Source organism: Erpetoichthys calabaricus, chromosome 2 (genome assembly GCF_900747795.2).
Source record: "Erpetoichthys calabaricus chromosome 2, fErpCal1.3, whole genome shotgun sequence".
Classification (NCBI taxonomy): Eukaryota; Metazoa; Chordata; class Cladistia; order Polypteriformes; family Polypteridae; genus Erpetoichthys; species Erpetoichthys calabaricus.
The window spans coordinates 224,009,311-224,034,737 of NC_041395.2; the positions used below are offsets into that span (position 1 = coordinate 224,009,311).

At 40.6% G+C, this 25,427-nt stretch overlaps 1 protein-coding gene across 3 annotated transcripts in view; it reads left to right on the top strand.

Moving 5' to 3' along the window:
- Positions 1-25,427, top strand: part of cdh23 (cadherin-related 23) — a 1,336,251-nt gene that overhangs the window by 1,254,845 nt on the left and 55,979 nt on the right. For all 3 annotated transcript variants that reach the window (XM_051923904.1, XM_051923901.1, XM_051923902.1), the window contains exons 43-47: positions 2,306-2,408; positions 2,627-2,752; positions 2,845-3,048; positions 10,647-11,105; positions 14,459-14,575. In XM_051923904.1, the coding sequence (XP_051779864.1) occupies positions 2,306-2,408; positions 2,627-2,752; positions 2,845-3,048; positions 10,647-11,105; positions 14,459-14,575 (1,009 nt within the window). The remainder of the gene's footprint in view (positions 1-2,305; positions 2,409-2,626; positions 2,753-2,844; positions 3,049-10,646; positions 11,106-14,458; positions 14,576-25,427) is intronic.

The following is a 25,427-nucleotide window of genomic DNA, read 5'->3' on the forward strand; positions in this document are numbered from 1 at the left end:
AATAAGTATTCCCACACCCGTTCGGCTCCTCTCACTGGGGGCAACTCCAGAGTGGTAGAGAGTCCAGCCCCTCTCAAGGAGAATGGTTCCAGAGTCTAAGCTGTGCGTCGAAGTGAGCCCGACTATATCTAGCCGGAACCTCTCGACCTCGCGCACTAGCTCAGGCTCCTTCCTCTTCAGAAAAGTGACATTCCACATCCCAAGAGCCAGCTTCTGTAGCTGAGGATCAGACCGCCAAGGTCCCCGCCTTCAGCCACCACCCAACTCACACTGCACCCAACCTCCTTGGCCCCTCCTACAGGTGGTGAGCCCATGGGAAGCACAGCAACTACAACTGAGATATTATGAGTCAGTTCTGTGGCAGAGTAGCAAATGTGAAGTCTGGAGTTTAGTCATATTAAAATCTGAACATGTTCTTGATTATCTGCATGAGGTTATGTGAGAGAAGGAAAGCTGTGGGACTCTGGGTAAGCTGTTCACTGTTTTACATTATTACCCTGCATGTTAATATCATCATCATCATCACCTGTGAAAATGCAATTTTCTGAGTTTACCCAGGTTGGCCAGTTGCTTCCTTATTTTTTTTTCCTCTACTCCCTATGGTGTTGAGTATCCTTTGGGGTGAGACTTCAAGAGCATTCTGGTTTTTCTAAGTTGTGTATTAGCTATGTGGCTACATTAAATAAAATATTTGCATAACTTTGACAGTAACTATCTTTCTATTTATCTACACACACTGTGACAGTGTGGGTCGGCTCCATGTTACCGGGTTCTTCTTGGAGCCTCTTGAGCCCACCACCACCTGTAATGTAACCAAGGGATGAGCTTAGCAGGTAAGGACACACACATCCAGCCAATGGGTAGGTGCAAAGTGAAGTGTTCTTTTATTAAGATTAAATAGCAAATAAATAGTGTTCAAAAACTACGGTACATCACAATAAATGTATAATCTATACAAACAAGTGACTGTAGAGGTTAAAAACCAATAAATATGCTTCAAATGAGGTTGAAACACAGCATGATTCTTCCATTTAAAACTGACACCTCTCCAATCTATCCTATTCAGACCTCGCGGCATGGAGAGATGTCAACCAACAGGTGCAGACAGCCTTCTGATTTTGTCGTGTCCCCACTACCCATCCCATGGCAATTCACAGGGTGCCGCCAAGTATCCACTCCCTTGACTCCCACTGCCCTCACTGGCCTTGTGGGCGAGTCCTCTGGAGTAATGCATTGCTCCTACACCCATGCTCAACAGGAGCAAACCTCAACCCCCTTGAGCGCCAGTCATTCCTACTCCCATGCTCAACAGGAGCAAACCTCAGCCCACTTGAGCACCAGCCATACACTCCTCTCCCATGGCTCATGTTCCAGTCTGCCTGCTTCCATTCGTCTTGCACCAGCTCTCTCACTCCTGCCCTTCTTTCTCCATCCATTAACTTCCACTCTCCCTTTCATTTTCATTTTGTTCTCCCTTCTGTCCCATGCAGGCTCCTTTTAACACTGTTACCTAATTGGGTGCAGGTGCAAGGAGCCATTTTTTCTGCTTCCCGACTGAGGTACCTGACTGATCTGCCCTCCTATGCACGTGTGTGTGACAAGATGAGTCTGCACCTCATTTAACCGTGGATTGAAATGCACTCATGCACACCCACACCCAACTGACGTCCTGTGCCTTTACAGAGACACAATTTATTTAAAAAGCCACCCTGCACCAAGGACCACCCATCATACACACATATGAAATATACAATACATACCTGCATATATTTAACCATTAAATGTTTTCTGTATTCAATAACCTGGTTCAGAAAGGTAAGGCAGAGTACCTCAAGGAAAACATATGTAAGCACTAGGAGGATCTGTAAGTTCCACACAGGACTGGGGTTATAAATTGCAGCCTAAATTTGACATTCAGAAAGGTTTCTTCCACTTCTAGATAGATAGATAGATAGATACTTTATTAATCCCAAGGGGAAATTCTTCTAAGAAATCTTCTAAGACAAGACAGAAAACCTTGTCGGGACACCAAATGGTTAAAACTTCTGGTTTCTCAAATACAAGGAGACAATCTAATTAAGGCAACTGAGACGACTCTAATTGATAGTATTGAGCAATGCATCACAGCCCTGCTTGAGTCACTGTGGAAACATAAGATGAACGCTTTCATTAACCTGTTACAGTCTAGTGCTGCTCTTTGTCTCTAATGAGCGTCCACTTTCTTTCATCTTAGGCCAGATGATGAATAAGAAGGTCTCAAGATTGTTTTCCTTTGTAATTTCTGCTTCTTCTCCTCTTTACTCAGGATTCAGATGTTTTGGTAATCAGCATTTTAGATGAAAATGACAACCGTCCCATCTTTACTCAATCCAGCTATCAGGCAGAAATTCCAGAGAATTCCCTCTCAGGTGGGTGGTACACAGAGAAAAGGAACATTTTTGTGTTTTTTTTTAAACTATAGTATAATTAGTCATTCCTTTTTTGTCACACTAATAGATCAACAGAATGCTGTATACCATATGGTTTCGTCTGTTTCCTGTTGAGTCTGTAGTGAACTTTCACAGTGGGTCTTTCTACATTCTGATTTTTCATAGTTTATCATTATTTATATTCTTTGTCTGATCAGGTACATCAGTGGCAGTCCTGAATGGGCCAATCCTGGCTGTAGACAATGATGTGGGTCCCAATGCAGTGGTCACCTACAGGCTTTTGGGGTCTAGAGTGGATCTCTTTACAGTGGATAACCAGACGGGTAGGCCTCAATAAATAGCTGATCCTCTAAATATCAATACCTGATGTGGCTACTCTAAATGTAGTAAACTGCATTTTTTTTCCTCACCATAGGTGTAGTTTCAGTACGTTCAAGAGCAATCCTGGACCGTGAGGCACTGTCTAACCCAAGACTTGAGATGGTTCTGGTTGCAGAAGATGTAGGACGTCTCAACAGTAGCGTCCCGCTGACTATAGTGATTCTAGATGAGAATGACAACAGGCCAATATTCAGTCCAGCTGTGCTGACCGTCTCCCTGAGGGAAAACAGTCCAGCAGGTAAACTGCAAAAATACAACAAGATCCTTAAACTTTGTCATTCTCCAAAATCCAGTTGTACATTTGCACTGTTGGGCAATAAAAATAACAGGTGCAAACATAAAAATCTAAGGAGTTTCACTCACGAGAGCTAATAGCTAAGCTGTCATAAATAACTGTGTGCATGGCTGTTGGCTCACAGAACTGGGAGATAGGGCGGCATGTGGGTTGCCTCTGACTGCAGTTAAGCAGATTGAGGTGGAGCTGGTGAGCCGCATGTGTGTGGGAGCCAAAAAAATGAAGATGCTGGGAACAAGTGCTGTTGCAGAAGACCTGGGGCCTCATGTATAAACAGTGCGTACGCACAAAAATGTTGTGTACGCCTGTTTCCATGCTCAAATCGTGATGTATAAAACCTAAACTTGACGTAAAGACACACACATTTTCATGCTAGCTCCAACCCTGGCGTACGCAAGTTCTCCGCTCAGTTTTGCAAACTGGCAGCAGCCAGTATCAAAGCAGTGCTTTTTTAGATGCACATCCCTGACACGACTTTATCATATACACTGAAATTAACTGCTTATTGTTTATTAGTTTAAGGTATCTGATTGCAATTAACCCGTAACAATATAATGGTCCACGGAATGGCCAAACTATTCCAAATACCATAGCTGCTTTAGCGTTGTTACTCTCACTGCACCTTCTTCTTCTTTCAGCTCGTGAGGGGTTGCCACAGCAGATCTTCTTTTTCCATATTACTCTCACTGCACCACTCTGAGTATTTATATCACTGTATCTGAGTGTGTATCACAGCTCTACAGCTGCTGATCGGAAAGAGAATTGTTGGTATACAGCATCAAGCACACGCTGCCTCAGCCATGCTGTCTATTTGAACAGCTCTCATACAGAACGCTTCAGAGCCTTTCCTGTACTGACCTCACAGTTCAGAAACAGTTTCATCCCAAGAACTATAAACGCACTCAATCAGTCAAGTGTTATGAAATAACTGAATAACTGTTATGAAATCTGTTAATCCTGGTCTTGATTGAAGCCTAATACTAGACATAAGGAGAGTGAGCAGGAAATGGGTGGGGTGCAATATATCTATATTACTAACCGAGAATGCTAAACCGGATGATGGACGCAGGCACATCCGGCCATGGGCCGTAGCTGCAAAATGACGTACTGCGCAGGCGCAAAAAGAGTCCGGGAGAGTCGGCTGAGGAGCCGAGAAAGGCGGACAAAAGAGGGCGAGAGAGGCGGATGAGGGTCCGCGAGAGGCGCAGGCGCAAAAAGAGTCCGTGAGAGTCGGAGAAAGGCGGACAAAAGAGGGCGACAAAGGCGGATGAGGGGCCGCGAGTGGCGGACAAGACCACAGAAAAAAGGAGTGAGCACATACAAAAAGGAGTCACACAAGCACCGAAAAAAGGAAAAGGCACATAAAAAAGTACTCAACCGCGGGCAAAGCACAAAACACATTGCACACGAAACTAAACACAACAAAAAAAAAAGAACAGACGAGCGCACAACGGCAAGGCACGACCACCCCCCCCTACAGGCACGGGACGGGACGGGACGGGACACACACCAAGAGGGGGATTCAACAAGCCCATGGAAGACAATAAAAAAGAACACAAAACCACCCCACAGACCCTACAAGCAAGGGACGTCACACACACAAAGAGGGGGATTCAAACAAGACACAGGAACACAAAAAGAAAGAAGACGCTCGCGCAACAACAATCCCCCCCACACATCCATAAGAAGTGACACCCAAAGCCACATATTCTAAAGTGAACGTCGACACCTTCACACTAGGCAGCATGGGTGTCGGCGTAGGTGTCAAGCCCATGGGACACAAAAAGAAAGAAGACGCTCGCGCAACAACAATCCTCAACCCCCCCCCCCCCCCCCCAATAAGAAGTGACACCCAAAACCACATTTCTAAAGGAAACGTCCATATTAAACATACGTCATCTGAACACCTTCACACTAGGCAGCATAGGTGTGAGCATAGGTGTATCTCCTTACAATAAGGCACTATTAACCGTTCAACTGCAGAAAAGGATACATATTAACAGTGAGTGCGATCCTCCTTATTTCGCAAAGCGGTGGCAAATCAATTAAAACTACAAAATAGCGCGTCACAAATAATGTACATGCAACAACGTGTCAGTCAAACGCCACAAGCAAAACATGCCCGTCGCGGACATCAACGCCAGACACCTGCTAAATGCTTACGCCAGTTGGCTGACAACGCTTTCAATAATGAGTCCACTATTGAGGAAAATTCATTGGGATTAATGAATGTCATTTGCAATCATTGTCATTCACTTAACTTCCCAGAAGAAACAACTGGCAATACAAATAATGAATTTACACGTAGTTGTCAAAAGGGTAAAATTAGACTGCCTCCTTTACATATAATCACCACGGACCCAGTGTCATTGAAACAAAACCGGAATAAAGCTAGGTCAGAAATTAAAGACAGAGTAGAAAGCAAAGTAAAACGTCATAAACAGGTTGAACAAGGGGGCCACGCACATGGACAGCAGGTTACAGATAATGAAGACCGGAATTCAAAAGCTTGAAAAACATGAGCTCAACTGACCAAAGATACAAACTGAAAAGAGAAAAACTACGGGGTCCGCAGTAGTCCAAAATGCACCGCGTAATAGTACGGACGAAGCTCTGTATTACCAGTGGGGGACTCCAGAATGACACGGGCAAACGCTCCGTATTAAACGTGCGTCATCCGGACACGTAGCTGCCCAGCGGGCACGGGTTCAAAACGCCGGGGGTAGGCGAGCGAAGCGAGCAGGGGGCGGAGCCCCCTTGTCATATAAGATATTGAAAGGTTCATATTTAGGTCTAGAAGAGTAGAGAAAAGTCAGTAGGTAGACATTGGCATAGAATTATTTTAGAAGACAAGGGCACCACCATATGGATGCTTACAAGGCAAGGTCTCACCTTTCATACTGTATATATAATACTACTGAGGTCAGCAATTTACATGAATATAATAATTAGTGAATATTATTCAATCTGTCTTACTTGTTTAACTAAAATATTTTGATCACCTTCATCAGTGTTCTGTCCAAAGTTACTTTTTCTATTTTTTTTATATCAGTGGCTCTTTGTCTTATTATTGCATATCATAGCTCCCTTCTTTCTTTCTTTAGTGGATGTTAACTTTGTCCTTGCTTCTGCACATATCTTTGGGATTAGGGTATAGTTGATAATAAAAAACAAAGCAATGGAGTGTTGCTCTCTTCAGTAAACTTAGACTGGTCAGGCAGGGTGGTTTAGAGGTTAAGGAACCACTCTCTACATCACGGGGGGGGGGGGGGGGGAATTTTGGGGGTGTACCGCTCCGAGCGTCAGCTATTTAGGGGCGTCCAAACTACGGTACTTTCTTTTTTTTTGTTCCTTGCGGAGGTGCAAAAAAAAAAAAAATTCTTTCAGCTTTGGGGCGTCAAATTTTTCACCGCCCCGGGCAACATGATCTCCAGCTACGCCACTGATATATAGATATGAATTTAATACACAAATTTACAATAAATTTTCATTTTTTATTATAAGTATACATTTATTATAAGTATACATACATAAAAACTATACTATATTAACTTTTATGCAATCTTAATCATTATTATAACATAATGACTGATTAATGTGATACCTGCGCTTGTTTCAATGAACACAAAAGTTTTATATTTGGCTCAATATTTGACAGCGCAACCCGAAGTTCTTGGTCAAGATCTTTTAGGCATGACCGCTTATCATTTTTAATTAACACAAGAGTTGTTTGTCTTTTTTGGCGTAACTGGGATGGTTTGAATTTAGATGGCGATTTAGTTTACTGGGTGCCATTGCCTCGTTTGATAGCGGATCGCCGCAAATGATGCATTGTGGCTTTGGAGCCGTTTCGTCACCACACCACGAGAATCCATATCGAATGTAGTCTTCGTTGTACTTCCTTTTCACAATCTTCTTTGGTTTTTTTTTGCAACACTTGTGCTGGGTTCTTCATCATCTGTACGTGAAGACGAATCTTTTCCACGTAAAAATGTATCCATATTTAAAGGGGTATAAAACTAAATATGAATCACACGAAGAACGTTAACCATACACAATTCAGCAACACAACTAATAGTAATGAATGATAACTACTGTCGCAAGACGAGTGAATGCGACGTAGCACGACTAATACGTCGGCTTGAATTGAATCTAGGTGAGGGCACGGAGCGCTCTGCCTATCAAAGCATACTACGGAGTTGTCTGGCGACTACGTAGGGCCTACGTTGTAGGCGACAGGCGCCAGGCGATGGGATTTATTATTTCAGAGAAATGACACATAAAATTATGAAACCTTTAAAAGGCTATTTACGCGAATATTTCATTGCACGTATTCTCTTGAGCCCTTGACTAAAGGGATGTCCCTCTAATAAGCTAAGGGAAAAAACCTCTTTACTCTCGAGAAGAGAAGGCTGTATGTGGACCTAATTCATAATTTCAAAATTCTCAAAGTCATTGAAAAGTTATCCCTTTAAAATTTGTTCAAATTCAAAGAGAATTTTTTTCTCAAGGACACCGGTGGGAATGAAAGGACAGTGGATTTAAGCTAGGAAGACTTCTTCACTTAAAGGATCATTGGAATCTGAAACAAACATCTGAACTGAAACTTTAATAACCTCTCTGACAGTCTGTGGCCCCTGAAAGAGCAAGTCCCTCTCAGGTCCAGATCCTGGGTCACTGCACTTTCTTATATATTCTTAAATATTTTATTTCTTACATTTTGTAATTTGCATGATGATACCTATGCATTATTTCAGATCAGTGTAATATGAAAAAGAAACTCTCTGGCACCATTAACTATAAACATAAATGTGTTCAAAGCAAATATTTATATTGCAATTATTAATAATTTGTTAAAAAAGAGTACCCATGGTATGAACATATCATTTCTGTATTTGTTCAGATGCTGTTTTTCAGTGTTTCTTTGGAATTATTCTGTAGTTTGATACTAAAGTCCATAATCCTAAATCTGTTGATGGCAATCTGTATAGACAGTTTAAACAGAATAAGTGATATTCTCCAGGCCACATGGCATAGCATGGAGACCCAAATTTTTCATCTACATGCCATAATTTTTGGTCATTAGGTTATGATGTGTATTAAATATTCTTTTAAAAATCTTTAATTCTTCACTCTTTAGTTAATCTGTGTGTTTTTTCTTATGCACATTCACATCTTCTGTGTTTGAACTTCATCCGCTGTAAAATCAGTGTTGCAACAACCATATTGCAAAGTATCACACCCAAGCCATCTAATTTCCCATCCTACAGGCATGTTATATAAAAGTAAAATATCAAAAGCAATCCTGTTCTTCTGATTTCAACAGATACAATAATATAAGAAGTAAAATGTTTTTCATTTGAACATTTGTCCACACTCGTCCATGTCAAACCATACTTACCCCTTCGTTCCTTACCCACCCTCCATTCAGTCTCACCAATGATTCTCGTTTAGCAGTCCGATAGTCCTAGGAAAAGATGATGAAAAAGTCTACCTTACTGCCGTGAGTAACCGGATCAGCAGTGATGATCTGTAGATGCCTTCGATGAAAGAGTAGTAGTGCTTGATATAGTTGATCACCATTGTCCTATGCTTCCTCCTTTCTTCCTCCTTGCTCCTCTTTTGTAAATGCGCAGTAGCAACCCCGGAAGTAATCAGGAAACCCCACATCCTAAAGGGTCAAGTGCAGTGCTTGGTGACATCCTTACTGAAGCAGCAAGGAAACTCTTTTTCAGGTAAATATACATTTTATACGCAAAAAAAGGTCACACAAACAGAACACTAACAAACGTTAAATAAACATGATTAACATTTTATATAGCCCCAATGTGTCCATCTGGATGCTGTGTCTTTGCTATCCAACAGATGGCACATCACACACATTAGCACTGCTTTTACAAATACCAAATAGTAAGTAACAGAGACAAAGCAAATAGTCGGACACCCTGCACTGCAAATTTTAATACTGAAGTCTTTGTTGATTACTTAGATTTCAACCCATCTTCGACGGGTAGTACAGCTAGAGATAAATTATTTCCTACAAATTTTAGAATGTTTTTCTTGACACAGAGAACTATAAACCCATGGAATACATTAACATGAAGTTCAGCAGATAGTTGCATTTTCAAAATTTGACTTGGTATTATTTTGAAGAAGTTAGCTGTCTGAATGGCCTGTTCTAACTCAACTTTAAATGTTTGATGTTATGTACATTTATTGACCAATCAAATAAAGCTATATGAATAAAATGTAATATTATTATCTATCATTTCATCCATTAGTAAACCCACATAAAAGGGAGGCCAGAGCCTGGCCCAGTATGGCTGGCCCAACACTGAATAGAGATCTAGTCTATTACATAGCATATTCACACATACATCCACACATAATTAGCCTAACATGCACACATTTAGGATGTGGGGCAAAAACTGGAGTACTGTACCTGGAAATAAATCATGCAGACATAAAGAGAATATGCAAACTCCACGTCAGCAAAAGAATGGGTCAGTATTCATACCGACGAATCTGGTATGACACAACATAATATAACTTTATCAAGCCCACTTAGCCCTGCTCAGGGATATGCCTCTTGTAAAGGCCAACCTATGTAATGTTAATTGTTCATTCTAAAATTATAAAATATTCAGATCTTCTTACTTTGGTTCACTGTCATGAATGGTTAGAGCCCATTGTAGTGGGATTGGGCACAACACAGGAATCAACCCTGAGTAGGGCTCAAATTCCTCTCAGAGCACACTTATGCGCACACCACAAAGATACCACGAAAGAGTCACCAGTTAACCTAGTTATGAATTATATTTTTTCATTATTTTGATCTCAGTATATTCATTGTCTTTTCATTTGTAACATGGTCATGCTAGCACTGCTCCATGTTCCCTGTATAGTTTATCAGTCTTACTCTGCTGTCATCTGTTTCTTGTTCTGATGATTTTTATACTTCAGTCTCTTTAATCTATTTGTCCATTTCCTTTCCACTGCTGCTGGAAGATTAGATCTTTTTTTAATCCTACTTAGGCATGGGTTAATCTATTTTTAGTGAGACCTCCAATGGGTGCTTTTGGGCAAAGTGGTGAACCAGTGGTCAACACTGCTGCCTCATAGTTTCAGTTCAATATTGGTGAGAGGTGTGAGCATTATATATCTCTATACGTCATTTTTTCCTGATTTTCCTTTTTTTACAAAAAATAACTTTATCTTAATTGGCCGATCCGAATTCATCTAGTGACTTTGTTTTTGTGTACTCTGTCATGGACTTGTACCTCATCTAGAGCTTGTCCCTTTTCATGCCACAAGTACAGGTTTGGACTCCATGCTGCAATGTGATTGAACAATCAGATTCAGACAAAGGAAGGATGTTTGGCTCTGCTCTGTTTGAAGTTCTGATAAGCTTTTACATTTTCAATATGAATATATTTTGTGATGATTGGTCATTGTCTTTAAATGTTGCTATTTAATATAATTCAAGTCATAGACTTTGTATATTTTTTTCCCACCTCACTCTCTACCTCTCTCTTTTCAAGGTGTGGTGGTCACACAATTAACAGCAAGTGATGCTGACTCCAGTGTTAATGGCTGGCTAAATTATCGTATTGAGGGCGGAGCTCAGGACCGCTTTCTGATCGATGCTCAATCAGGAGCGGTGTTGGTGGGAAACACTACCCTGGATCGTGAGGAGCGAGATTCCTATCGTCTGGTTGTGGTGGCAGTCGACCGTGGCAACCCCCCACTCTCAGGAACTGCCACTTTGATTATAATGCTTGATGATGTCAATGATTCAAGGCCAGAGTTCCTACAACCCATTCAAACTGTCAGTGTGAATGAGTCCACTCCTCCAGGGGCAATCATTGCTCAAGTAACTGCCACAGATCGGGACCTGAGACCGCGTCTGGAGTATTATATTATTGAAGTCCTTGCTATGGATGATACCAATACTCTTGTGCCCAATCTCCAAGATTCCTTTGGTATTGACTTCCATACAGGTAAGTATTTACCATTGATCTGAACTGTCTGCACACCCACATGTTAACCAACAACTAAATCGCTGTAAAATTACAATAACTATATTCTACAATCAAATCCTTTTTTAATTTCAATACTTTGTAATGTCTTACACAAAGCAAAATTTTGAAGAAAATGTCAGTATTTGTTCATGCATTCAGTACAGGATATCCATGTCTAACGGTTTTGCAAAAAATCTTATACATTGCCATTATCTAAATTGATGAGTTTGTGTATTGTTAAGTGTATATATATAGGACAATTTACATAAATAGCACATTTGAAATTTAAAGCAGAACTGCCATAACTACTTTACTGAATCTATAGTCAATAAAATATAATTTTTTGAATATGTTTGGTTCCCATTAGTCATTGATCAGTGAATAACTGGGATTGGCTCCAGCAGAACCCCTTGACCCTGTAGTTAGGATATAGCGGGTTGGATAATGGATGGATGGATAACATACTATTTACAGTATATTCAAACCCTTTACATGTATTCACAATTACCTTTGGAAGTGATTCCAGCCTAGAGTGTCCTTGGGTATGACACAACAAACTATGCACACCTGGATTTGGGGATTTCCTGCCATTCCCCTCTGCAGATCTCCTCAAGCTCTGTCAGGTTGAACAAGACTCTCAGTGGGCAGCTATTTTCAGGTTTCTCCAGAGATGTTCAGCTGGGTTCAAATCCAGACTCTGACAGGGCAACTCAAGGACATTCACAGAGTTACATCTATGCCGCTCCTCTGTTGACTTTGCTTAATGCTTAGGGTCATTGGCCTATTAGAAGGTGAGCCTTCAGCCACGTCTGAGGTTCAGATCACAGTGGAGTATCACTCCGTTCAGCTTTCCCTTGGCCCTTTTTAGTCTCCTAGTTCCTACTGCTGAAAAACAACTCCACAGCATGATGCCCAGTAGAATGCTGTCACCCAGATGAAGAGCAGTGCATGGTTTCCTACAGAAATGATGCTTTCAATTGAGGCCAAACAGCTTAATCTTGGTTTCATCAGACCAGAGAATCTTGTTTCTCACAGTCTGTGGGCCCCTTAGTTGCCTTTTTGCAAGCTCCAAGAGGGCTCTCATGTGTTTTGTACAGAAGAGAGGCTTCCATCAGGCCACAGTAGTGGTAAAGCCCTGATCCTGTGGAGTGTTGTAGTGATAGTTGTCCTTCTGGACCTTTTTCCCTTCTTCCACGCAAGTTTCTTCTTTTTTCCAAAGTGATCATTGGGCCCTTGGACACTTCTCTTACAAAGGCCCTTCTCCTCCAATTTCCCAATTTAGCTCAACGACCAGCTCTAGGAAGAGTTGTGGTTGTTCCAGACTTCTTCCATTTAAGAATTATGGAGGCCACTATGCTTTTGTGAACATTCAGTGCTTGAAAAAAATGTATTTAGCCCAGAATCTGTGCCAACACAATTCTTTCTCTAAACTCAGCAAGCAATTCCTGGTTTTTCTTCTGACGCACATTGTCAGCTGTGAAACCTCCTATAGACAGGTGTGTGCCTTTCTTAATCATGTTTAATCAATACAATTGACCACAGGTGAACTCAAAACAAGGTGTAGAAACATCTAACCATGATCAATAGAATGGAATGCACCTGAGCAAAATGTCAAGTGTCATAACTAAATGTCCAAATACTTGTGTCAACGAGATATTACAGTTTCTCATTTTTAATATAAACTGCTCAAAAAAAATTAAAGGAATACTTTAAAAATGCATCAGATCTCAATGGGAAAAAATCAAGCTGGATATCTGTACTGATATGGACTGGGTAATGTGTTAGGAACGAAAGGATGCCACATTGTTTGATGAAAATGAAAATTATCAACCTACAGAGGGCTGAATTCAAAGACACCCCAAAAATCAAAGTGAAAAAATAACATGGCAGGCTAGTCCATATTGCTGAAATTTCATTGCAGCAACTCAAAATTATACTCAGTAGTTTTTTTTCACCCCCATGTGCTTGTATGCATGCCTGACAATGTCGGGGCATGCTCCTAAAGAGACTACGGATGGTGTCCTGTGGGGTCTCCTCCCAGATCTGGACCAGGGCATCACCGAGCTCCTGGACAGTCTGAGGTGCAACCTGGTGAAGTCGGATGGGCCAAAACATAATGTCCATAATGTCCGGTGTTCTATTGGATTTAGGTCAGGCGAGCGTAGGGGCCAGTCGATTGTATCAATTCCTTCATCCTCCAGGAACTGTCTGTATAATCTTGCCACATGAGGCCATGCATTGTTGTGCACTAGGAGGAACCCAGGACCCACTGCACCAGCATAGGGTCTGACAATGGGTGTAGGCTATAGAGGTCTGTGCGTCCCTCCATGGATATGCCTCCCCAGACCATCACTGTGAAAAGTACAGGGCACCAGTGGTGGACCCTCATTTCAGGCCCTCAGGCCACCTCATGAAGTCTGTTTCTGATTGTTTGGTCAGAGACATTCACATCAGTGGCCTGCTGGAGGTCATTTTTTAGGGCTCTGGCAGTGCTCATCCTGTTCCTCCTTGCCCAAAGGAGCAGATACCAGTCCTGCTGATGGGTTAAGGACCTTCTACAGCCCTGTCCAGCTCTCCTAGAGTAACTTCCTGTCTCCTGGAATCTCCTCCATGCCCTTGAGACTGTGCTGGGAGACACAGCAAACCTTCTGGCAATGGCATGTATTGATATGCCATCCTGGAAAAGTTGGACTACCTGTGCAACCTCTGTAAGGTCCAGGTATCGCCTCATGCTACCAGTAGTGACATTGACCGTAGCCAAATGCAAAACTAGTGAAAAACAGTAAGAAAAGATGAGGAGGGAAAAATGTCAGTGGCCTCCACCTGTTAAACCATTCCTGTTTTGGGGGTCGTCTAATTGTTGCCCCTCTAGTGCACCTGTTGTTAATTTTATTAACATCAAAGCAGCTGGAACTGATTAAGAATCCCCTCTGCTACTAAACTGACCAGATCAATATCCCAGAAGTTTCATTGACTTGATGCTATACTCTGATTAAAAAGTGTTCCTTTAATTTTTTTGAGCAGTATACAAAAAGTTCCGAAATCCTATTTTCACTTTGTCATTCTGGTGTACTGAGTGTTGCTTGATGTGAGAAAATTAATTAAAAAGCTTTTAGCATAAGGCTGCAAAATAACAAAATGTGAAAAAAGTGAAGGGGCCTGAATACTTTCTTAATATACTGTATGCATAAATCTCTTTTATACACCATCCTGGGATGCAGTAAAGTCAGTGGATCTGTTTCTAAAAATTAACAATCTTCAGTAGGACAGAACCTATTTAGACTAATTAAACCTGGTCCCTCATTTCCATTTCTTTTGTTTTTGATATTCAGGTGCCGTGTTTGTAAAGAAACCTCTGAATCGAGAGCTGGTGGCCACCTTTGTGATTACCATTTCTGTCCATGACAATGCCAGTGATGTCATTGATCAGTCTGTTAGTGTACCAAATGGTAAGAAAGCCAATATCATATCATGCATTTTTATCTTTTCAATAAGATTCTCTCTAAATAGTGGTAAAATTCCTGTCAGGTTAGTGTGATCCTTAAGCTTATTTTTGTTTTTCATTTTAAAGCAATCTGGGGAAGGAGAGTGACATGGTGACACAGTGATCAGCATTTCAAATTAATACCTCTAAAGCCTTCGTTTTTTGTTACTCATCTTATCATTGTCTGCGCAGATTTTGCACATTTTCTTCAACTCTTCATGTATTTTCTCTAGGTACTTTCCTCCTTCTCTCCAAAGATATAAAATCTACATTCATTGGAGACACTACACTTTCTCAGTATTATTGAATATGGTTGTGTTCATGGTTGTGTGCCTTGCAATGGCCTCTCTTGGGATTTATATTGTCTTGCTTCATCTCCCAGCAATCGTCTAAACAGGCACTTTTTCCACTTCAGCCTTATGCACCATTGTGACTGATGAGCCTATTATAATTAGATTTAAAAGTTCTTTGATGATTAAAACAAATTAAACTCCTTATATTGGAACATAAAAGAGGAGTAAGAGATCATTATTGATTTCCAGAGCAAGACAAAAAGCTCTGATCTGATTAATATTGACTGTAAAACATTTTTTGACTCACAGTTAAACTGGAAGTAGATAATACGTATTATACTTAGTAAAGAATCACACCAAGTTAATTTTATTTAAAAAATTAAGAATGTTTATCCAAAACTGCACAATCATTCACACAATCTACAAAACTTTCAATAAAGCAGACTTATTCACTTGACATATATTCAACTTTATTCACGTCAATTCGCTGAAATAAAATTTCAAAACTCGTTAATTTACCCAGTAAAATCTGTAGAACAATTCTGCAGAGCATCCCTCACTGTTGCACATAAGAGCTGTAGGTAAAGTCCACACCATAGTGACCTTGCCCACCCACTGAACAGTCTGCACCAACTCCCTCTGTCCCCCCACAGAGAATAAGCCCACTTTACAAATCATACTTCACTCAATGAACACAATTACTCTATATTGCACTGCATGAAGGACATTAAGAACACTCCTGAAGTACAACATGACTGTCTCACATCCTGGGCAATTCACTTACTTATCGACGAAAGTTAGTTGTTGCGTGTATGAGCCGAATTTAACATTCTAAATAGCGGAGGAGCATGCTCTAGCAGCAGAAATGGTGAACCAGAATGCGCAAGTACTGAGGACTGAGATGACTCTACCTGCTAATGATGTGGCAGAGGTATATAAAATGATTCAATCGAATACAGCTCAGAATACAAGACCATCTGTATTACAAGAAAGTAATGGCAGAAAGTGTTTCTGATGCGGTGGGACTCATACAGCTACAGCATGTAAATTTAACACATCTCTGTGCCATTACTGCAAGAAAAGAGGACATTTAGCTCACATGTGTTTTAAAAAGGCATGCTCTACTCAACTACCTTCAGATCTAGAAACTGCAGCATTACAGACACAAGAAACCAGTATAGTCACAATGAATGCCCAGGATGAGTATGTGGTACATAGTACACAAATGGAACACACAACCCGCAAGAAGCCCACATATAAGACTACAGTTTCACTGAATGGCCAGCAACTAAGAATGGAAGTTGATTCTGGATCAGCCTGTAGTTTGATTAGCAATGATACTTACAAAAAGCTGTGGCCAAATAACTCACCTCCACTGGTACGTACAGATGGTATATTGTGGCAGTGGTCTCAGGCCCCACTCCAAGTGCTAGGTAAGATCAAAGTTCAGGTTGAGTATCGCCTTAAAAAGACCACCTTATCACTTCTTGTTGTTCAGGGTCAGGGTACTAGCTTGTTAGGATGAGACTGGTTTGAAACACTTGGAATACAATTAACAGGGGTGCACATAGCAGCACTATGTGACAGCCCTCCCGGAAAGGTATGCAGAAGTGTTCCAGAAAATCGGCGCATGTAGAGGAACTAGCACAAAAGCAGGGGGGGGTGTTTAGGCAATTTCGACCCTTACAGACAGTATATGCACGCAATTTTGTAGGAGAACCACGATGGATGCCAGCAGTAGTGCAAGAGGCAACTGACCCTGTGTCTTTCCGTGTGCAAACAGAAGATGGACACATTTGCCGTCGCCATGTTGATCAGCTTCGAGAGCGGATGATAGATGAATGACCAGTGCCCGAAGCAGAGTCAATGCAGCAGCCAGCTACCACTGTTCAGCAGCCTTCTAGTAGCCCAGAAATACCAACTTCTTCTGAATCTACTACAGATAATGATACAGTAGTGACACCAACCCCTGAAACTGGTAAACCTGTGGATGTTAAGACCTCGTAGCCTATGGTGTCATTAAGGCCCTGTAGAGCTCATGTTAGGTCAAAACGTTACAAAGATATTTAACACTGGGGGAAAGGAGTGTTGTGTATTTGTATGTTCAGTAACAAGTTAAATTTATATTGATGTTGATTGACATTCCTGTTGTTGGTAATTTCCTGTAGAATGTTAGTGGGTGGGATTTTAGAAGGAAAAAGGAAGTTCTTAAAAATAGGTATTTGTTTTCTTTTTACGGAGAGAACTTAATGAGAAACTGACACGATTTTACAGTTATTAAAAACTATATTTAAGAATCATATCAACGTCTGTGTGTCGTAATCCGATATTATATTTATCTGTACTGTTAAAAGTGAAATATCCTTAAAGGTCAATAAAACATTCATTCATTCCCTCTGTCTTCTTTGTCTTGACCCCATCATGTGGAGACAAAGCCTATATCAGAAGTGTCCACCTCTTCAAGTGCTGTCGTTCATTCATCCTTCATTATATATGTTGATCCTGTACTGGAAATCGCTTAGTAAGTCTAACTGGAATATATAATAATAATAATAATAAATTTTATTTATATTGCACTTTATATTTTAGCAATCCCAAAGTGAAGGGTTTTCAGGATTGGGGTGATATGATCATACTTTCGCACCCTCATCAGGATCCTGGCAGCGCTGTTCTGAATATACTGGAGTCTCTGGATACTCTTGCCAGGAATCCCAATGAGGAGTGCATTACAGTAATCCAGCCTGGAAGAGACAAAGGCATGGACGAGCTTCTCTGCATCTGCCAGGGTGAGTAATGGGCGGAGTTTGGCGATGTTCTTGAGATGGTAAAAAGATGACTTACAGAGATATTTGATGTGGGTGTCAAAAGTAAGTTGGGAGTCCATTCTAACACCCAAATTAGTAACAGATGTGGAAAGAGGAATATTTTGGCCAGAGAAAGTAACACTGGTGATGGTAGAAGAGCGAAGATGATGTGATGTACCAACTAAGATGGCTTCTGTTTTAGATCTGTTCAACTGAAGAAAATTGAGCCTCATCCAAGCCTCTATCTCCTCCAGGCAGTTAGACAATGTAGATGTTGGCAGAGGAGCAGTAGAGGAGGTGGGAGTAGTCCTGAGGTAACGCTGAGTGTCATCGGCATAGCAATGGAACGATAAACCATGTCTGCCAATGACAGTTCCAAGGGGGAGCATGTAGATAGTAAAAAGGATAGGGCCCAGCACAGAGCCCTGTGGAACACCACAGGCGACGTTGTGGGTGTGGGACTTTGCGCTGCCAAGGGCGACATGCTCAGTTCTGCCAGTCAGGTATGATGTAAACCAATTTAGAACAATTCCTGAGAGTCCAATAGTGTATTGCAGGCGGTGAAGAAGGATGTTATGGTCTATTGTGTCAAAAGCAGCTGTCAGGTCAAGGAGGATAAGTAGTGAAGGTGAACCAGTATCTGCCGTCATCAGAAGATCATTGGTGACCCTGACCAGGGCTGTTTCAGTGCTATGGCCAGGGCGAAAACCAGACTGAAACTTTTCAAACAGATTGTTCAGTTTGAGATGATCGTGAAGTTGTGCTGCAACTATTTTTTCCAGTAGAGGTCTGATGACAGCAGTTTTTAGTGCAGAAGGAATATGGAATATGGGGCATAATAAGACTAATTTATGATACAGTTACCGTAGCATAGCTGGAGGTTCTTCTAAGTGTAAATGATTTCAGCAGAATAACTCAAATGAGTGCTATATCGTAAATGATTTCCTCCATAACTTTTATTTCCAACAAGCATACATGCACATTTGCCTTCCTGCTGAGTTTTTTTTATTGACCTTTATATATGTTATGTAAGGAACAGTATAAAATAATATGCTTTGATTCATCAACTGTTATGCACTGTAATATATACTTAATTCAATTTGCCTCCCATTTTTTTAGTTTTCTCTACAGCATTTATTTACAGTGCTTGTCTGACACTATATATACAGGGATGGGCAAAAGTAGGTTTACAGTTGTAAGTATACAAGGCTGGCAATTTGAACACTTATGAGATTGTACCTAAGTACATTGTGACATTCTTTTGAGTTGATAAAGTTAAAGCAATTGAGTTAATAAAGCTATTGTAATAATCATAACCTACATGTCTTTTTTCACACGAATAACTGTAAACCTACTTTTACCCACCCCGTATAATAAAAGGTTATACATATTCTTCTTTATGTTTCACAATTCAGACCTCATCTTATTAAACATGATATGCCATTATAATCTATAAAAGTAACTACAGCCATAAGTCACAAGTTTTTGCTGCATTGCCCATTTACCATATTTGCGATTTGGTCTTAGAGTTGAGACCTTGGACTTTAAATTATAACATTGTCAATTCTGTCTCCACATCTGATTTATCATGAGGAAAAAATTTCACGCGTAGAATGCTTTAGGGAAAATGCTCATTATGAGGTAATAGGAAGTTAGTTGGTGTCATTGTTTGGCAGCCATATTAAACTTGTCGAAAAATGCATGCCCCACCCCACCATCAAAATAAAAATCCCAAATTCATTTATTTAGAACATTCTTCTACAAAGTTGTAGCTCAAAGTGCTTTACAAATAGTAAAAGAAAAATTACAGATATAATAACAAATAAAAGGTAAAAATAAAAGAATCCATAATGGTGGTGATCATGATTTAAATACTACCTCTAGTCAATTATAATTTAAGTCAGCACCCATATATAATGTTATAATGGTATATATAATTTAACAATGGTGAAAGTCAGCACCCAATTTTATAACAAATGCTATGGTGAAATGGCCTGGGGGGAGAGTGAAACAAAAACTACAGCTGGCATGGATCCTGGAGAAAACAAACCTTTGGGGGCTCCGCTCCAAGTCTAAAAGACTGCCCATCTCCACTTGACTACTGTATAATCCATATTACTAACCGAGAATGCTAAACCGGATGATGGACACAGGCACATCCGGCCATGGGCCGTAGCTGCAAAAAGACGTACTGCGCAGGCGCAAGAAAGGGCCGCGAGAGGCGGATGAGGGGCCGCGAGAGGCGGACAAGACCACAGAAAAAAGGAGTGAGCAAAGAAACAAGAGGACAAAGAAATGAGATGCCGCAAGCACAGAAAAAGGGAAAAGGCAAAGAAAAATGTAGTCAAAGGCAGGCACCGCACGAAACCCATTGCACACGAAACTAGCACACAAAAAAAAAGAAGACGCTCGCGCACAACAGCAAGGCTCCCCCCCCTACAGGCACCGGACGGGATACACACCAAGAGGGGGATTTAACAAGCCCCTGGAACACAAAAAAAAAGAACACAAAACCACCCCACACACCCTACAAGCAACGGACGGGACACACACAAGGAGGGGTATTCAACAAGCCCCTGGAACACAAAACGAAAGAAGACGCGCACGCAACAACAATCCTCACCCACACCCCCACACCCCCCAAATCAATAAGAAGTGACACCCAAAGCCACATATCTAAAGGAAACATCCATATTAAACATACGTCATCTCAAAACCTTCACACTAGGCAGCATAGGTGGATCTCATTAAAATAAAGCACTATTAACCGTTCAACTGGAGAAAAGGCTCCATATTAACAGTGAGTGCGATCCTCCTTATTACTTATACATATTTCGCATGCTGAGGAACAAACAAGTCATGCATACATGGTCACGGGTACAAAACGATTCGGATTGGATAACGGGACCAAACACACGAACACGAATGAAACCAAAACAATACACGGCGGCGCATACAATGCGCTTCGGAAAATACGTGAGAAAAAATGTCTCGGATCAAAAAATTCAAAGCTCGAGTAACCCCGTTACAGAGACGTGCCCAAATGAACAGACACATTGAACGTAGATGCAGAACGTAGTACGCGTATCAAAGTGCTGCATCGAAACAAGCACGATTTCAAAAGAAAGAGCTCGCGACTCAGACATACAAAAAAGGGAGCAAAGCAACGCGCATATGACCGGCCAGAAAACAAGCAAGCGGGACTCAAAAAGCAGAAAGCTCAACTGACCGACATACAAAAACGGACAAGGCACGATACAAACAATGCACGACGTAGAGTGAAACGGACTTTGCGCAAAGCGGAGGCGAATCAATTAAAAATCAAAAATAGCGCGTCACAAATAATGGACATGCAACAACGCGGCACTCAAACGCCACAAGCAAAACATGCCCATCGCAGACATCAACGCCAGACGTCTGCTAAACGCTTACGCCAGTTGGCTGACAACGCTTTCAATAATGAGTCCACTATTGAGGAAAATTCATTGGGATTAATGAATGTCATTTGCAATCATTGTCATTCACTTAACTTCACAGAAGAAACAACTGGCAATACAAATATTGAATTTACACTTTGTTGTCAAAAGGGGCAGATTAGAAAGCCTCCTTTACATGCATATCCTGAATATCTACAGAAGCTTCTAACTAAGGATGTGTCTGAAAGTAAAAACTTTATGAACTGCATTAGATCCTACAATAGTTCATTTGCTTTTGCATCTACCGGAGAACATAACAGGACACCAAAAGGCAATGGCCCATACTGCTTTCGCATATGTGGTTAACACAACGCACTATATTATGTCCAAAAAATATTAATGTTAATCACATTAATAACCAGGTCATTTCATTACTTCCTGGAGAGACACGGCTCTTTCTAAGCTCTGACAAAGTTGACTCTGATGACGACAATGAACATCTGAATTTCCCCTTAGAATATTTGAACACTATTAACCCGGACGGATGACCACAACACAACCTTACCCTTAAAAACGGAACAATAATCATGCTATTAGGAAACCTTAACACTAAACAGGGTTTATGCAATGGCACACGGTTAGTCGTCAACACCATAACACACGATGTTATTCAAGCAACAGTTCTTTCAGATTCACATGCTAACAATACTGTTCTCATTCTTGGAATTGACCTTATGAGTTCTGACCTGGAATTACCTTTTACATTGAAACACCGACAGTTCCCCATTAAACCTGCATTTGCCATGACCATCAACAAATCACAAGGACAAACCATGGACAAAGTTGGGATCTACCTCTCTGAACCCGTTTTTGGACATGGACAACTTTATGTTGCCTTCTCATGTGTTCGACGTTCATCTCACATTAAACTTAAAGTTAAAAATGATCCATGCCAAGGAAGACTCATTCAAAGACAAGACACCATCTTTACTACTAATGTTGTATACAGAGAAATATTCCAATAAAACATTACTCTATGCCAAACACTCTATTTTGTATTTATATAGGCATCATCCAAACCTGCACACTATTCTATATCTAATTCATACATCTCACTCTTTATCATGCCCCAACGCCAGGGGTTGGCGAGCGAAGCGAGCAGGGGGCGGAGCCCCCTAGTATGATAAAGAATTACTGGAATTGCCATGCTCTGGTCAGTATTCTGTATGATTGTTGGTTTAAAATCCTGACAATTCAAGGTTCTATTAGTGAGGAATTCTTTCTCTAATTAATTTTCTGAATATTTTTGTTCTAAGTCACAGGAATCTGTAGGTGTAATAAATACAGAAGGCAGTGTGGTACTATGACTAGAATATTGGAAATTGAGCAGCAAGACTGAGAGATTGATCGCTACATCAAAATCACAAAGTTGCTCCACTCGTAAAAAAAATATGTACATAAACAATTGTTAAGTCATCTTGTGTAATAATGAAAATGATGATAAATGGTGTAAATCATACTCCATTGCCCACCCACACTCACTCATAACAAGTGATATTTAACCAAACAGGAGTATGTAATGTGAAGGCAAGCTGTAATATCTGAAGAGTAATCACGTACATGTGTAAGCTAAGTGAGAACTGAATCTCTGGAGTTGTGAGGCAGCAAAAAAACAGCTAGTGCTATCCTCAACACTGTCCATGGTCAGTAGCACTGAGAATAAAAAGATGCAGTTCAAGACCCTCTTACCTTTAATTTTCAGTCTAAGAAGCAACATCTTTATTTATTTACAAATTCTTCAGTAACACCATCATCTTGATCCTCCTCTTTTTCCTTAATCCCAATATAATCTTATATTTCTTTTTATAACACAAAAAGTCCATACAGTGAAGATACTCTCCCATCATCACAGCATTTCAGAAATACTGCAGCATGAGGGAAGACCTCTACCTTCACTTAATGACACTTCCATTTCAATGTGATTTCATTCTCATTTGGTACACTTCCATTTACAAACTCAGAGTGCCATATGCATTCAATTAAATTTAATTCAAACAAGCAATTTACAGATTTTGTTTCTACTGCACTACAGATACCTTCAAAGGCAAGCAAGTACCTTATTGAAAGTAACTTTGAATGCAGGGAATCAACGCACATACTGACTACTTCAGCCATTTTCATGTGATAGAATCCTTTCGTTAGGCATTTCCACTGTTACTTGTGAAGATGTCCTACTCTGTCAATCAGCTGGAGATCTTAATGCAACACAATTTCTCTGAAGAAATTCATTCAGATCTCCAGATTGAAAACTTGACTCACTCTTCAGGACTCAAAGAATGGGGGGATGACTTTTCATTATTAGTTATTGTATGTGTTAATATACACATATATCAAACTTTGTCAACTTCCTTTTTTGAGTTTGTAACACTTGGCCCAATTTCTAAGGGTCGACCCCACCTTCTTCTTGTTTTTTAGGTGCGTTTGCATATAATGTGCAAAGCACCTATTGCGAAAGCCCATGTTCGTCTGTCTATCCGTGTCCACATGAAACAACTCGTCCCCCTGGTTGACTTATTTTGTTGAGAGGTGGCACACTTATTCTTCAGAGAAATCTGTTTCAGACATCTCAGACTGTACAAATCTTTGCAATTTCAAAATATCCCATTGAAAAGCATTGCCAAATTTGCAAACACGTCAATGTTAAAATGGAGAAAAGTTCTGTGCGACTTCAACCAGAAATTAGTTTTTTGTTTCAATCAACCCTTGGGAGTGGTTGCTTGAATTTGCATGTTTTGTATGTTTTCCTCTTTTACTCATCTCTTACAGCTGTTTGGATGCCTAATGCAATTGAGTAAAATGCCATGCAGAGCGTTCACACGTAAACAGCTCACACAACTGCACCCTTATCCTGCTGTTTTAGAGAAGTTAACTAACAGAGTACAAAAAAGTCTCTTCTCAGGAAATAAATGGAAGGGGAAAGCAATTATATAAGTATACTAGTTGATTACCCAGTGGCTTCGCTCACTGAGTGCAAGGGAAAAAAATAAAGTGTAGTCTATAAGTTATTAAACAGTAAAACATTAACATTTTAAGAAGTAAAGATACATTGAGCACTACTGGAGTGGTTTCAGGTAAACTACATTTTAAAGGTGCTGTAACACAACAGGTAAGTAGTAGATCCCTTGTGAAAGGCGCTACACAACCACTGTGGTATAGAAATTATATTTTCTATGTAATTGTCCAAATTTTTGCCTGACAACCTTGCACTACATGTCTGTGATTTACTTGTTAAAATAATTAATCACAAAAGCAACTTTGAATGTTGTGGGGTTTTAGTGACCTGAACGTACCTTAAGGGACAGTAAGTAGTTGTGCAGGGCAATTTATAAACAGAGTTCTGCTTCGATGGCACCGATTACACTCATTCGCAAAGATTTCCACTCTTCCAGGAGCCGACGGGGGACTTGAAGTGTCACAAACAGTGCGAGAAGAAAGGACGCTGCCCGAAACTGCAAAGCTCTCGACTCGGCGGAGCAGCCCGACATTCCGCGCCTCCCAGCGTCCACTTTGTTCTCACGACCCCTCGCAACTGAAGGTGGTCTCGTCTTCACATTGTTTACAGCTCAGCACAGTTAAAAAGTAGAAAGACGCAAAGCTGTTTTCCTCATCTCTTCTACTATCAAGTACTGCCAACTAAAAAAAAGTTACAATGTGGCAGTTTCAGCGACAGTCACGTGGATGAATAAATAAAACTTCTCTGACAGAACGAGCCTGGCGGCAGATGGCTCAGCGCTGTAGTCCAGACAGGAGGACTGGGAGAGGGCGACGCGAGGCGCACTTCTATGGGATAGGTCGGCGTGTTTGTGTTTACTTCTTTTCAATACCAGTAAAATAACGCTCACACAAATAATAACAATTCGTAAAGACAATATAAAAATGGCATCCACAAATGAAGTGATTAGTTCCTGTATTATAATATGTTCTGTGGTCGTAGGTAATTTCCATATCATGTGGTCATACATAATTTCCGTTTCAAACACGAAAGAATTTTATATATATAGATATAAGACTAAATTGATTAAACAATATTATTGCAGATTATTATTTTAAACAACTGATGTTATCAACCCATAGCTAATGGCATTTCAACTAATTAATATCACAGGAGAAGTGAAGCTGCCCTAACTGATATAAACATAGGAAAGGTTTAGAAATAGATAGTGGTATCAGGAGGTGGAAGGCTTCAGTGGGTAAGCCCCTGATCTGTAGCACTCAGCCTTTATCTTTCAGTCCCAGATATATAC